Source organism: Barbus barbus (assembly GCF_936440315.1).
Source record: "Barbus barbus genome assembly, chromosome: 40".
In the NCBI taxonomy this organism is placed as follows: domain Eukaryota; kingdom Metazoa; phylum Chordata; class Actinopteri; order Cypriniformes; family Cyprinidae; genus Barbus; species Barbus barbus.
In genome coordinates this window covers 8,242,644-8,257,822 of record NC_136718.1, presented here as the reverse complement: position 1 = coordinate 8,257,822, position 15,179 = coordinate 8,242,644, and the positions used below count along the sequence as shown (strand labels likewise).

At 36.8% G+C, this 15,179-nt stretch overlaps 2 protein-coding genes across 2 annotated transcripts; one reads left to right on the top strand and one right to left on the bottom strand.

The window, feature by feature from the left end:
* The first annotated feature begins 168 nt into the window (after positions 1–168).
* Positions 169–8,909, top strand: LOC306859341 (GPI transamidase component PIG-T-like). The gene is made up of 12 exons (XM_079400345.1): positions 169–577; positions 1,359–1,536; positions 1,641–1,768; positions 1,968–2,068; positions 2,153–2,239; positions 2,373–2,460; positions 2,783–2,880; positions 3,058–3,214; positions 3,397–3,597; positions 4,708–4,873; positions 5,057–5,140; positions 6,809–8,909. Exons 1-12 carry the CDS (start codon positions 202–204, stop codon positions 7,059–7,061), a joined length of 1,917 nt encoding a protein of 638 aa, XP_079256471.1. The 5' UTR covers positions 169–201; the 3' UTR covers positions 7,062–8,909.
* A 507-nt stretch (positions 8,910–9,416) lies between these two features.
* On the bottom strand, positions 9,417–11,916 carry LOC306859447 (uncharacterized protein). The gene is made up of 4 exons (XM_079400466.1): positions 11,552–11,916; positions 10,347–10,478; positions 10,054–10,191; positions 9,417–9,694 (listed from the first exon to the last, which is right to left on the bottom strand). The coding sequence occupies exons 1-4, from the start codon at positions 11,646–11,648 to the stop codon at positions 9,561–9,563; spliced, it is 501 nt and encodes a 166-aa protein (XP_079256592.1). The 5' UTR covers positions 11,649–11,916; the 3' UTR covers positions 9,417–9,560.
* Between the last annotated feature and the right edge of the window lie 3,263 nt (positions 11,917–15,179).

The following is a 15,179-nucleotide window of genomic DNA, read 5'->3' as shown; positions in this document are numbered from 1 at the left end:
ATTAGCTTATATAAACTTATTCTGAATAAAGTTAATCTAGCATGTGTTATCTAACATAAATTGTATTTTATTTATTATTTATTCTGCTGCGCTGATAAATGTTGAGATTCTCGTCTCCCATTGGTCATATTTCGACATTCTCTTCTCTGATTGGTCAACGACATCCAGGAAGTGTGTGCAGCAAGGGAAGCGGTGGCAAAAATGGCAGCGCACAGGTGCGGTTTGGCTCTAATATTCATTTTGATTCTCTCTAGTTTAGCACACCGCAGTAGTTGTGACACGCTTGAAAAAGCAAACGATAATACAGGAGAAAAACAGAGCGTTTTAGACACGACACGAGAGGTGGATAGCGACGGCAGTATGGCCGCAGAGCATTTGAATGAAAGGCAATGGCAGTCGACTGATGTTGAGGCGGACAGAAGCGATGTCACCAAAGACAGCGAGTCTTTTACAGCAGCAGCCAGAGATCAGTTTCAGGAGGAGCTGGTCATCCGGCCCCTGCACTCCGGAGACATTTATGCCAGCTTCCAGTTCCGCACACTGTGGGACATTGACTTCCTGCAAGAGCAACAGAAGGGTGAGTTATCATCGCTGTAGTTCTGTCCCAGAATTATGAAACATCACAGATGGAGGTATATACGTTTCAATGTTAAAAATTTAATGTAGCTCCCATAACTCTGCACACTTCATAATGTGCATCATGGGATGCCTGCATAAAGGAGTTCACATTTCCATTATTAGCTGCATTTATTTCACTGTCTGGTCCAGTTTATCCATTAAAAATAAATGAATCATGTGTAGACAAATTAAAAAGTTTCACACATTTAAACATAAGCCTGTTTGCTGGGTCTATTCTTCTATTTTCATATTTTAAAAACCATTTAATGACAGTCTCATTCATTTTACTCAAGTGTAATTCTTTGTAGTCAAAACTAATCAAATAAAGTATAATGTAGTGTTTTATAGCGATAAAATTAATAGACGTAAATAATAAAATTCAATATAGTATACAAATTAATAGGCCTAAAGAATAAATTAAATATGGTGTAGTATTTAAAATATGAATAAAATGAATAGATTTAATTAATAATTATGGTGTATTGTTTATGACTTGGTGAATAAAATTAAATATGGTACAGTATTTAAATTCTGAAAAAAATAATTAGACTTTAGTTAGTAAAATTGATTATGGTTTAGTGTTTAAAATATGAATAAAATTAATAGATTTCGGTCTATACTCTATTCTGATTATGCTATGTTTGCCACAGAAGTTTGCTTGAAGAGCTGATCCTTGCCCGGCAATTTTTACCAAGTATCACCTCAAGTCCTAACATTTGTTTTCACGATTTGTCTTACAGTTTCTCATTACCGGCTGTTCCCCAAATCCCTCGGTCAAGTGCTCTCCAAGTTTTCGGTGCGAGAGCTGCACATCTCCTTCACCCAGGGCTTCTGGAGGACCATGCAGTGGGGGCAGCCCTTCATCCCCTCTCCACCTGGAGCAGAGCTGTGGGTGTGGTTCCATGACACAGTCAGCGAGTGAGTACCTATATGTGCTTAAATTAACTGGAAATCGAAGAATCCCTGATTTATAAGTGCATTTGTTTTATTCTGCAAAAATGTAACTTTTGTTCAATTCTCAGTGTGGATGGAAACTGGAAGGAACTTACCAACGTCCTTTCTGGAATCTTCTGTGCATCTCTGAACTTCATTGATCTGACCAACACCGTGCAGCCCAGTGCTTCTTTTAAACCGCTGGGTCTGGGAAATGGTACGGCCCTTTCTGTGAATTATAAAGCAGCGTTCAAACTGACAGTGATTTGCAGTGATGAAGGAACGGAAGCTCATTCATTCTTGCCAACCTGCACTGATTCAAATGAAATTATTATAAACGATTCAACCATGCATGTTTAATTTTTTTAATTTGATTTTTTTGACCTTGAAACGACAGATTCTTTCTCTCCACACAGCTACAGATCACAGTTTTTTACGTTATGCAACATTACCACGTGAAATCGTCTGCACTGAGAATCTCACACCCTGGAAGAAGCTTCTCCCTTGCGGTTCTAAGGTTCAAGATCATTGCTTGTGATTTTAATAACTGGTAATTCTAAAGAAGCCATGCATTCATGCATTTGCTTTTTCTTTTCTCCAGGCAGGTCTGGCAGTTCTCCTGAAGTCAGAGAAGCTGTTTCACAGCAGTTTCCATTCCCAGGCTGTTCACATCAGACCCGTCTGTCAGGTAAGCTTCTTTTCAAACCTTTCTTTAACAAAAAATAGATAAAAAAAAATTCTGAAATTATATTCTGGCTCAGGTTGTACATTGTCTGGAAAATTCCTTGCTTCCTGATGACCCTCCGCATTTTCTCTTTTAGGATGAGCAATGCACAAGTAAAGCGTGGGAGCTGAGACAAACTCTCAATGTTGTGTTTGATCTCTACACTTCAGGCCAAGGCAAAAAGGGTGAGTAATAAATGAACGTTTGATGTTAGAAGATTTTTTCCTTATTTCAGTGTGCCAAATAGCCATTCGTAAACTGATTTACCTCAAGTGTGGAAAAACTGTGATGCTTTTCAAACATCGCTCACTATGAGAAACCTAAATATTTTTAAAGACAATTAAAAAAAACAATTGTGAAATCTAAATTAATAAGAATAAATGGCCTTGACTTTGCAAAAGCTGTGTTGCACCTTAATTTTGCAATTCGGTGTGATGTTTCTAATGACAGAAGCAATACTGTGCTCAGTCCATCTGTGTATTAATTACTATCTTCATCTTTTCACAGAATGGTCTTTGTTCAAGATGTTTTCTCGAACTTTGACAGAGGCTTGTCCTCTTGCTACCTCTAGTAAAGTCTATGTGGACATCACAGACAACCCTGAGGTGAAACTTAAATAACAAAATACTTTCTTTCTGCTTTTTGATGCTTTAATGTTTCTCTAAATGGGAAATAGAACTGGCTAAGAAGTGTTTTTAAATTCTAAATTGCGTTTTATAGTTTTCCACTGTAGCTGACTGCTGTTTTCAGTCAGTTTGAGTGTTGTGCGGTTTGTCCAACAGGGAGAGCTGTTTGAGTTGAGTCCTGCGACTCCTCTGCTCAGCCAAGCTGTGGTGCTGGGGGATCGCAGGACATATTCAGTGTTTGACCTGACCAGAGCTGAGACGTTTGGCCAGTTACGTTCACTCAATCTCCTTCTGCGCTGGAAAGGAGACAGTGGTATGAATGCATTTGATAGGTGGAGTCTGTTTTTTGCATCATTTTTGTTTCAATTAACTATTTTTGTTGTTGTTACAAAGGGAGAATCTGTACTTTGGAACATTCTCATTTTTTATATTCATCTGTGTTAATAGATCAGTCATGCCAACTTGATTCTGTGGTTCTTTCACCTTGTGCTTTAGGCGATATGCTTCGTCCTCTGCTGCATGCAGAGCGCTACGTGGCTGGTTTTGGGCTGCAGACAGGGGAAATCCACACTGTCATCTATAATAACCACCCATATCGGGCTTTTCCTGTGCTGCTGATGGATTCAGTGCCCTGGTACCTGCAACTGTACATTCACACCCTGACAGTCACCAGCAAGTCCCGTGATAACAAGCCCAGTGAGTAGATAACATGCCCACAGTAGTAGTATCTGTGCAAAAAATATAATATACTCTATATATTTATCACTGGTTTTAGGGCAATTTTCCAATTAAGGCCTCTTTTGACTTCCAGTACTTTAATCATGAAAAATGCTATATTTATTATAATATAAATTGATATAAGTATATATATATACTGTATATATATACTATAATATAAATTCAAATGTCCATGCTGCCGTTCTGGCCTTTTCATTTTTCATTGGCATCTTAAGATTTCATTTCATTCATTCGTTTCTTTTTGTTCGTTTTTTTATTTGTTGGGAAAAAATAATATAATTTCTTTAAAATGCTTGGTCTGATGCACTGATCTGTATATATCAGTGGCCTGATGTAATGGCATTATTATTTGCTTATTACTGACATTATTAGACTATTACTGTACCTTACCTTTCAAAAGTTTGGGGTCTCTAAGATTTTTGAACATTTTGAATACATGTCTCTTATGCACACCAAGGCTGCATTTAAGAAATCAGAAAAACAGTAAAACAGTAGTATTGTGAAAAATGATTACAGTTCAATTAAAATGTTGATTATGGTTATTTGGTGCTTAATATTTTTGTGGAAACATTACACATTTTTTTCTTGATACCTTTATGAATCGAGAGTTCAAAAGAAGGCCATTTATTTGATATAGAAATCTTGTGTAACATTACAAATGGCTTTACTCTCATTTTTGTTTAGTTGAATGCATCCTTGCTGAATAAAGGTTACTTTATTCTTATTCTTACTAATATATATGTATTGAATACATATTTTCAAAGTTTTGTACACTGAAATATCAAATGTATTAAGCAGAATTTTCTTTTTTTTTTTTTTTTTTACAATTTTTAATTGTTATTTAGCTGTAGTGGGGAAGTTAAAACGTCTGGGTAGAGAAAAAGCCCAAAATAGAGAATTCTTGGCAAATGTTTCAACACTCTTCAAAATGAGGAAGTATACATTTAAAAGTCACAGTAAACAGTACGTTTAAAGCTTTTACATACTTTTCCTTAGTGGACAGAACAAGACCCATGCTTGTGAACACAGAGAATACAGCCTTTATAGACCTTGTGCGTTCTCCTGTAGGTTACATTCACTACCAGCCTGCTAAAGACCGCCATCGTCCTCATCTACTGGAAATGCTGATCCAGTTACCCCCTCACTCTATGACAGAGGTCACTGTACAGTTTGAAAGGGCCCTGCTCAAATGGACTGAGTACACACCTGATCCTAACCACGGCTTCTACGTTGGGTAAGATGCTTGCTTATAAAGTATCTTGAAAGATCTTACCTGTCTAGAAAACCTCCAGCTTCTTTTGGAAGATAGGATTTTGTCTTCTCTAGCGATCATTGACTAAATATAATTGTTGTATAGATTTTATCCTGTGTGCCACTCGCTATATCTGATTGAAGTACTATAAATATGTTATTGCAGGTCCTCTGTGGTCAGCGCCCTTGTGCCAAGTATGGTTGCAATGAACACCAACTTCACACAAGATCAACCGTTGTTTAGCAGTTTGTAAGTATGAATTGGCCTTGGTTGTAAAAGAATAGCTCCCCCCAAAACTGAAAATACACTCGCCCTCGGGCCATTCAAGATGTAGATGTGTTTGTTTCTTCATAAGAACAGATTTGTAGAAAGTAATCATTACATACACTAATGGATCCTCTGCAGTGAATGGGTGCCGTCAGAATGAGAGTCCTGTAGCAAATTAGCTCAAAAGGGAAATATTTATAATTAATAATAACTGGTTATATTTAATTATGAATATTTAGATCAGCTCTTAGAATTAACTTTAGCAGAATCAATATTACAATGATTTAATCTGTTCGTCCACCGACAGTATAATCATTTATCAATTCTAGGAAAGATTATTTTCCTGGCCAAGAAAGAATAACTTTCCTACTTCATACAGTGCAAGCATTAACTTAGCACGTAGAAAGATCAACATTCAGTGACTCCGAATTGTGAGCAGCACACAGAGGCAATCAATTGTGAATATAATGAATTGAATAAATGAAACTACAGCTAACATACAACTAGACTAAGCAAAACACATATCTACAGAATGAAGGAAAGTAAGGAAAGAGAGAGAGAGAAGAAACAAAGAATGGTAGTGTTTAGCGTCAATCAACCACAACCTAGTGAGCATCATCAGAGAATCAAAAATCAACTTAACAAAGGGGCCCAAACTTAGACCCGGATCTAACTAGTTTGAAACGGTTACTTGCAATGGCTTTGTTGCTGAACAAGAGTCCGGATGCGGTAGACAACAGAGGATCTTGATGAGTTCAGTAGGAGCGAGCTGGAAGCTTTCGTAGGGTTCTTCTGAAGATCGTAGAGTCCACAGCGAATTGACGAAGTTACTTGAGGATAAAAACTGCCAGAAGGTCCGACTCAAGGGTGATGAGTCTTGGAATGTGTGTCTCAAAGGGAATGAGCAATGATGGGTTTGGGTTGGGGCCTTTTAATGGTCCCTGGTCACACCCATCTTTGGCAGATTGACCAATGTAGAGGTGTGAATCTTGAGCGGGAGAGGTTCCTTTGTCTCACTCAACACCTTATTTGCATGGTTTATGGTGGTCTGGAGGATTTGTCCAATATTAAGTCAAAGTATGGTAAAACGAGTATGGTGCAAGTTATGGTGACATAATATACACCATTAATCTGGGAATCAGAAGACAGTCATTTTGATACCTAATATGCAAGGGTTATTACACACAATGGAAATAAGTCACAACACAACGGCAATTGGATTTTGATGTCAGAGGATGAAGCGTTATAGATTATGGACTCGTATTTTGGCCAGAAGCGACGATTTGAGAAACAATCTTAATGATGGATTAGTTCCTTACAAATATCCAGCTTTTTACTTTTCAAGACATTAATTGATGGACTGGAGATATGTGGATTATTTGTGGATTATTGTGATGTTTTTATCAGCTGTTTGGACTCTCATTCTGACGGCACCCATTCACTGCAGAGGATCCATTGGTGATCAAGTGATGTAATGCTAAATTTCTCCAAATCTGTTTTTATCAAAAAATAAACTCATCTACATCTTGTATGGCCTGAGGGTGAGTAAATATTCTGTGGATTTCCATTTTTGTGTAAACTACACCTTTAACAGTAAGAAAGTGTACCTTATGTTTTCTTTCTTTTTAACATTTCACCTTTGACTTCCAGCGTCCCAGTCAAAGAAGAATCAAGCTACTTTGTGCGAGTGTACACCGAACCACTGCTGGTAAATCTACCCACGCCTGACTTCAGCATGCCCTACAACGTCATCTGCCTCACCTGCACGGTGGTCGCGGTGGGCTACGGCTCTTTTTACAACTTGCTGACCCGAACCTTCCAGGTGGATGAACCGAGCCTGTCGCTGGCGAAGCGATTGGCCAACCTCATCCGCCGCATAAGAGGAGTGCCACTGCTGACCTAAACTGCCGAGAGCAGGTCTGATGTCTGAAATGTCCATATTAGGCAGCAGAGAGTATCATGATGCTTAAATGGCAGCTGCTGAAGTTTTAAGATGCTTTTCAGCCTGGAAAGATTCGATGCCAAGTGACTGTTCTGAACTTCTGTTGAACAAATGAGCTACCAAGATTGATTAGCCTCCTTTTAATGTTTTGTTTTGTTTTTTGAGTCGCATAAACAAAGATTAGCCACCTTTTGTTTTTTGTTTGGGTTTGTTTTTTGAGTCGCATAAACAAAGATTAGCCACCTTTTTATGTTTTGTTTTGCTTAGTTTTTTGTTGTTCTGAGTCACATAGGCAAAGATTAGCCACCTTTTGCTTTTGGTTTTGTTTGTTTTCTGAGTCACATAAGCAAAGATTAGCCACTTTTGTTTTGTTTTTCGTTTGTTTTGTGAATCACATAAGCATTTTTTCAATGTTGTTTCGGAAAATGATAGCTAGGTTCGGGCATCTGGGAGAAATATATGTGGAAGAGTGATGTTAAGTCGTCTCAGTTTACTCCACCCTTTTTGAGAGCGTGACTGAGCCTCATAGAAACACAGACTACAATCCAACTACTGAAAATGGATGTCTAAGAATGTGGCAAATATTTTCCATGTTCTGTAATGCACTGATATTTAAATATGTGTTGTTTTGAAGAATTGGACTGTGTATTTTTTAGTGTTTGGTTTTTATTCTGTGCTTTTGCCTGTGGACTGACCACATAATGACCTCCAGATTGGGTGTTATTGAATTAAAATTTTGAAGACTTAACACTGGTTTACTTTCCCATAATAAACTGACTAGAAACCCATGTGTTAAGAACAGTTCGACTCTTTAGTGCAACATTTTTTGTTCGTGCCTCAAGGGATTTTGCGGGAAGAATGTACTGTTTTTTTGGAGGGTTTAGGAAACTATTTAGCATCCCACTCAGCAGTGCCATTCTGCTTGAATTACTGTATGTGAAAGAGCCTCTGCATTGGCTGACTGTAAATCTTTCTGTTGTCTGTTATTTGACTTGGAGTTTTAAAATATATATATATATATGCACTTAAATGTAGATTTACAGATTTACATTAACTTACTGGTTGTTAAACTAAAAAGTATCACTGATCAAATCAGAGTGTCCGAGCACCACGTCATCAGCATACCTATTTTTGCCCGGCACTGCTGACTCAAGTATGTTGGCTATAATGTGTCCTAACAAGGCACAATACAAAACAAATTTCCAGAGACAAGCAATCTGAATGTCAACAATGAATGTGAAACTTCTGTGCAACATGATACAATCCCAGCCAATCAGAAGAGATTTGACGTGTAACGTATAGTTATGAAAGAGATTTTGGACTAGTGGGATTTGGAGTGGATAGAAATGGAATATCAATTTTCTAAATAATTCTAAAGGTGTCAAGTATTTTGTTTTAATAACCTCAAATATATGTATATATTGTTAATCTTACTCTCACCTAGGCCACTTTTATTTGATTAAAAATACAGTAAAAAAAGTAATATTGTGAAATTTTATAACAATTTACAATAACTCTTTTCTCTTTTAATATGTTAAAATGTAATTTATTTCTGTGATGCAAAGCTGAATTTTAATCAGCTTTTTTTCCCATTCTTCAGTGTCACATGATCCTTCAGAAATCATTCTAATATGATGATTTGCTGCTCAAGAAATATTTCTGAAAGTTCAAAAGAACAACATTTATTATAAACATCTACAGTTTATAGACCTTTCGATCAAATCAATGTGTCCCTGCTGATTAAAAGGTTTTTTTTAAATCCTATTAACCCCAAACTTTTGAATTGTAGTGTCTATATAAAAAATATTGAATAATCAAATGTTGCGTTTCTTACTTTGCTCTGTTTCCCTCCAGACAGAATTTACAATCTGTTCACATTCCTGGAAGCTGATGCACACTAACCGCAGTTTAGCACAAATTTTATTCATTTTTGCACTTTCATCTTCTCTCTTTACGTGACTAAATTGCCAAAAGTGCGGTATTGTTACCCAGCCTTCTTTGTTTCATTTCTGGTAATTTAGTAATTTAGTTCAAGGCTTTTCCATCACTGTCATGTTTTTGCTGACAAATGTTTTGACCCTTTTGCTGCCAAGCTCCTGGAGAGGATGGAAACAGAGGTCTCTTTCATTACAAGACGTTTTGCACGTGTTTGGGTCTCGGGGAGGGGAACTTGTACATTCCTAAGCACTGATGCCAATGAGCTGTTATGTGAGAAAAGAACAGCCAAACGAACACTGGCATACCAAAAATACCAACTCTTCAATGAAGCAATTTTCTTTTGTTATTTTGTGGGCAAAAAACTCAACCACTGAAAGAAGGTTTACTGAAACTATGAGGTTTATTAGGTGGTTATAAACAGGGGAAATATATGAATAAAGCATTAAATGGTACAAAAAAAAACCTCAAGTACGTATTATTATGCAAAATCAATCTTCCATTGACTTTCTTCCAATGGGTAAATCAGCATGGTGCACTGCATGCATGACCGCAGGTGGTTGGGCAACATTTCTGTTCAGCAGGACACTGGCCATCATGGTAACAGTATTCTGCACACATTGGAGTCCCCTTCGGTAGGGCACATCGACCAGGCTTCACTGCATGGACACAGACAAACAGTTTGTCCAATCAGCAGCATTCAGTCTCAGATATACTGCACAGAACACTCAAAGCAACATCAATTTCATTACAGAATGAATTGTACTATAGATATTAATTTGTTTTTGGTTTTCATTTTGTAAAGCCACCCTGTGCCTGGAACAGTACTATATTATATATAATAATTATTAAATAAAAAAGATATAAACTGAAAGGCAAACCCAAACATTAAATAAAATAATATTCATACCTGTATAACAACATAACATTGAATAATACTTATTGCAAAATAGGACACAAACTGAGAGGCAGAAAGAAAGCTGACCTAAGCATATATAATATAATATAATATTCATACCTGTATATGGAGCTATACATTCATGTCCACATCCATTGCTGCAGCATTTGTCATTGTTTGGACAGTCACTGTCATTGACACAGAACTCGGCACACATTCCTGCTCCAAATGTTCTGCGTGGACACACTCCTGGCTTTGCTGTAATACAGACACATGACAGAGACACTATATGCATGCTGAATGCATTACTGTATAAAGTTCTTTCTGAAGTTGCAACTAAAATAAAGATCAATGGACAAAAATACTGTTTCAGTATTTCTATTTAATGTGGAGTTCTTTGGTGTGTTTCTTACTGAAAGCAGGCGGCACACACACAGCCCCGCAGTCAAAGACACAGCATTTGTGTCCTCCAGAGCAGTCTTTATCAGAAACACATCCCCGACTGGACGGCTCGACCGTCAGCCTCGCCGGACAGTGAGCCACCACTACAGAAGAGCAGCATTACAGGAGAGACCAGGGACTGATGTAAGAGTTTGACTCAGCATCTGTTAGTCAGTGGTTTTCCAATATGTGACCCCGGACCACAAACCAGTCTTAAGTCACTGGGGTATATTTGTATAAATAGCCAAAAATACATTATATGGGTCAAAATGATAACAATTTTTCTTTTTTGCCAAAAATCATTAGGATATTAAATAAAGATCATGTTCCATGAAGATGTTTTGTAAATTTTCTACCGTAAATATATCAAAACTTAATTTCTGATTAGTATATGCATTGCTAAGGACTTAATTTGAACAACTTTAAAGGCAATTTTCTCAGTATTTTGAGTTTATTGCACCCTCAGATTGCAGATTTTCAAATAGTTGTATCTCAGCCAAATATTGTTCTATCATAACAAACCATACATCAATGGACAGCTTATTTATTCAGCTTTAATACGCTGTAGTTTTGAAATATTGACACTTATGACTGGTTTTGTGGTCCAAGGTCACAAATATTTATTTTAAAATCTCAGGGGTACTTCAAGTTAAATATATAAGAATCAGATGGAAAAAAAGTTGGTGAATTTATGCATTTTAATGTGTCCATGTGTTTGAGTCATAATTCAAATAAAAATGATTGTGTTCATCAGTAGTTGATGCAATGTTGAAACACTTCATAAACCTGAAGTTATGTTTGTAAATCCAGTGGTTGAATGCTGTGACTAATGACTGATCTGTGTGTGAATGTCCACAAAACTGGAAGACTTATATAAGCTAAAAGTTGAGTTAGTTAGAATGATGAGTTAGAAACATAAGAGGAATTATGGAGAATCAATAAATTATGAATAAATTGTTAATGTGTAAATAATATGTAATCATCATGTAATCCATAAAAAGTAACTGTAGTCTTATTACGAGTATTTTAATATGTACTTTAGTCTAATTACAGGTACTTTTCTGATTATCTAATCCAGATGACATGTGATCAGTTACTACCCAGCTCTGTTTGTAAAGCACAATAATGCATTTCTTCGGGCTGCGTGATGAAGATAAAAGAGCATGGATCTTCTCACCTGTGCAGTTTGGTCCTGAAGCCGCGTCTGCTGTGCTCAAGCATCCAGACAGACACAATAAAAACACACTCATCAGACAACACACTCGAGCCGTCATCCTCTCGAGCTGCGGTCACACACTGAACTGCGAGTCAGAGTCAGGAGGAGAGGAGAGCTTCTAGGTTCTTGCGCGAAAAACAACACAATCTACTGAACATGCGCTTCTGCTTATTAGTTTAGAACAGTTTTACCATCCTATCTGTAAAAAGGGAACAGCACATACTCATGCTTCAAGTTGATTTTGTTTGCGTTTTTAAAACGATGTTTTAAATAGTGTGCATACACGCACCCCCCACGGGTCGTCAAATATTTCTAAAAGGTTGTCCAAAGAAATCAGTTTTCTCCAGACTGCGGGCCGCGCCAGTCAGCCAATCAGAACACTTGAAGCCCGCTCTCAACCAATCGGGTGAGTTGGGGGCGGGATGATTTGTTCTGGCAAACAATAAAACATGTGGGTACTGGACACCTTTGAGTGTTTTAAAGAGCCAAGGTGGTGTATATATGCTTTATGCCTTTTTTATTTCATGGGTAGCCTACTCAGTTCCAGAAATATGTGTATTTTTTTAATCACTTGATCTGTAAAGGCCACTTGACTGCAGTGTATGTTGTTTGCAAAACGTTTTTTTTTTTCATAATACACTGAAGAAAAAAAAAATGGTGTAGAAACACTTTTCACTCAGAACTTGCTAGTACAAACAAACGGCAATTAAACATGAGAATTGGAAATAGAAAGATTGAAGTTGTATTTTCTTTTAAGTCATACTCCAGCAATCTTTATTTACAGTGTAAGTTTGAATGAAGTATGATACTTTATTTTGCCACATAATAGTTTGATTTTGAACAACACAATTATACCAGACTTTTAAGTCTTTTATGGCAGTGTGTGAGCTGATCTGAAACTAATCTCTTACACACTGGACAATTTCCACAGGAGTGAAACCGCTCAATTTCTGCATGGAAGCAGTTGCAGTGCACAGCTTTTTTTCCCCCCATGGATTTTTGACATTTCCTCTACGGATGAGGCACATAGAAATATATTTGGCAGCAGTCATGCATGTTAGCGGTGCCATATTGCAATATGATTTCAAGTGAATAGAGCCCTTTGTATAGAATAGACTGTATGCATCGCTTTGGAACAGATTGTGCATTGACACATTAATGTGCATTTAGTGGAATGCTAGACATTTTTGTGTGACCACTAGATGGCAGATGACAGGTGCTTAAAAATGAGCTGTAGGTGTTTGTGTTGTCAGTGCTGTATAATGCTTTAAAGAAACCCACATTTGGTGCTTTTAGAGAACAGTATGTGTAAGGGACCCTCAAAACTGAATTTTGCAATTAATAAATTTACAAAAAACAACAAAGTTAAAAGGCCATAGGTTTAAGATTCGAGAAATGGGGCCGGTTGCATAAACAGTCACCTATGACTTAAAAACTAGTCAAGCCAACTAGTAATCATCCTTTCCTTTTGAATTCAAATTAGACCTGTTTTTTTATGTAACTGACTTGTACAAGTGATGACCAGTCTTAAAGAAAAAAATATGTAATGACTAACTTGTAAGACTAGTTTAAGCAGTTCATGCAATTGTCCCCCGGAGGCTGAAATTGCCTTTAAATATGAGATAAATAAGATACAAAAGACAAAATGACTAAATCATTTACTAAAAAAAACTAAAATTCACAGTCTACCCTCTCACCCAAACTTACCGAGGAACCTGAAAAAGAAGAGGAGAATAACACACAAATGATACTTTTCCAATAACAAAGAACAGTGCAAATTCAATACATCTGAGAGCGATGCAAATAGTTTATTGACTGAAATTTTCCTTGAACAATTTAGTTCCTAAAATCATTTGAAAAACTACATTTGAATAAAAACTTGGAAGCATTTAGTTATTGCAAAGGCTTTTTAGTATGCCAAAACAAAATTACCAAAAATGTGTGAAAACTTGTAAAAAAGCTTTGTGAAGAGTATATTACTTTATTGATTCAACTATACCCAAAAAACAATAAATAAATATATAAATAAATATAAGTTCAAATTTAGTAGGTAACATAGGTTAAACAGATAACATCTGTTTAACCAGTATACAAAAATATCCAAAATTGTGTGCAAGGGACAACAATTTGTAAGATTACATTAAAAAAAAGAATGGGCTCAGATATTAAAACGTTAATTTTTGAGCATACTCATTCAATAAAAAGGCTCTGTCTGATATATTAATGCATCAATCATATTATTTGACAAAAAAAAGTCCTAAAAAAGCCATGTTTAGTGTTATTTAAAGTTATATATAACCTGAAGTTTTAAAAGCCGTCTGAGCTCAATAACAAAACATAGATTTAAATTGTAGTTCACAGCACCAAAAGCTGTTGTAGCAGTATCTGACAATTGCATTCACAATTTACACAGAAAGAGGAAATTCCCTTTACTTTAACAATTCATACTGCATTCTTCACCAAAAAGGCAAACCAGAACAAGGCAGCTTAATGTAAACAGCAGAATTTAGAGTAGACAGCCTCGTTTAATTCTTTCCAAAGTCCACTCTAAATAATGTGTGCTAGAGGTGCTCAAATGAAGGCTGATAGTTTGTGTAGCTCAAGGCTACTAAATATAAGACACAAAACAACTCATGACAGCTGAAAATAAGGAATGAAGTCTTTCAAAAGTTCTGTGTGTCACACCAAAACACGGTTCCCAGGTGAGGATATTATAAGATACAAAAATAAGTAAGGAATAATTGACGACGGGCCGTTGAATTATTAGAAAAATAATGCACACCCGAGGTCCGTTACACCTCGGGTGTGCATTATTTTTCTAATAATTCAACGGTCCGGAGTCAATTATTCCGCTTATACTACGGTTGCCACACCTCAAGACATCGATCAGATTATATATTTCAAGGGATTCGTCCGGTGTTTCTACTTAAATCGCTATTGTGAGTAGGATTATTTCTTCCGCATCTCATCCAACGACTCTTTTGCTAGTTCCAAAACGTCATTTTAAAGCTGGCAATGGAGGCTTGAGCCGTTGATAGCAGACTAATGCAGTTAATAATTAAGTTATTAGAAAGAGAGCGAGAGAGACAGAGAAAGAGAAACAGAGAGAGAGATAGAGAGAGAGAGAGAGAGAGAGAGAGAGAGAGAGAGAGAGAGAGAGCTTGTATGAATTAGGCTACCTCTGTGTGTCCCTCAACAGTGTTCTGAAGCACCGTCTCTAAACTGTAAGTCTGCTTTAAGATGCAGCGCTGTTATTACCTCGCTAGTGAGAAATGTCATGTGTAGCCTTTAAGTTGCTACACTAGGCTAACTGATAAAATCGTCAGGGCAGCACCGACAACGATGCGAAGTGATATGGAACTGTAATGCGGTCAAGAAAGCTGCCTGGAACTACGTTCGCCGTGCGTTTCCCTGAAAATAATTGCACACCTCAGAACGTTCGTCAGCCAATCAGATTCAAGCATTCAACGGCCCCGTAGTATAAATGGTAATAATTTACAAGTTCAATTCGTTAACACCAGTTAAAGCAACAGAACTACAATAAATAATAATAATAATAATATTTATATACATTTAGTGCTGTCAAACA

Bases quoted from the DNA above. Each gene is read 5' to 3' on its own strand.
- LOC306859341 (XM_079400345.1), top strand. From the start codon at position 202: ATGGCAGCGCACAGGTGCGGTTTGGCTCTAATATTCATTTTGATTCTC. The intron at 2,881-3,057 runs GTGAAACTTAAA...TTTGTCCAACAG, and splicing joins ACATCACAGACAACCCTGAG to GGAGAGCTGTTTGAGTTGAG. The intron at 3,598-4,707 runs GTGAGTAGATAA...GTTCTCCTGTAG, and splicing joins GTCCCGTGATAACAAGCCCA to GTTACATTCACTACCAGCCT.
- LOC306859447 (XM_079400466.1), bottom strand. From the start codon at position 11,648: ATGACGGCTCGAGTGTGTTGTCTGATGAGTGTGTTTTTATTGTGTCTG. The intron at 10,192-10,346 runs GTAAGAAACACA...TCTGTATTACAG, and splicing joins GTGTGTGCCGCCTGCTTTCA to CAAAGCCAGGAGTGTGTCCA. The intron at 9,695-10,053 runs GTATGAATATTA...GTGTCCATGCAG, and splicing joins ATGTATAGCTCCATATACAG to TGAAGCCTGGTCGATGTGCC.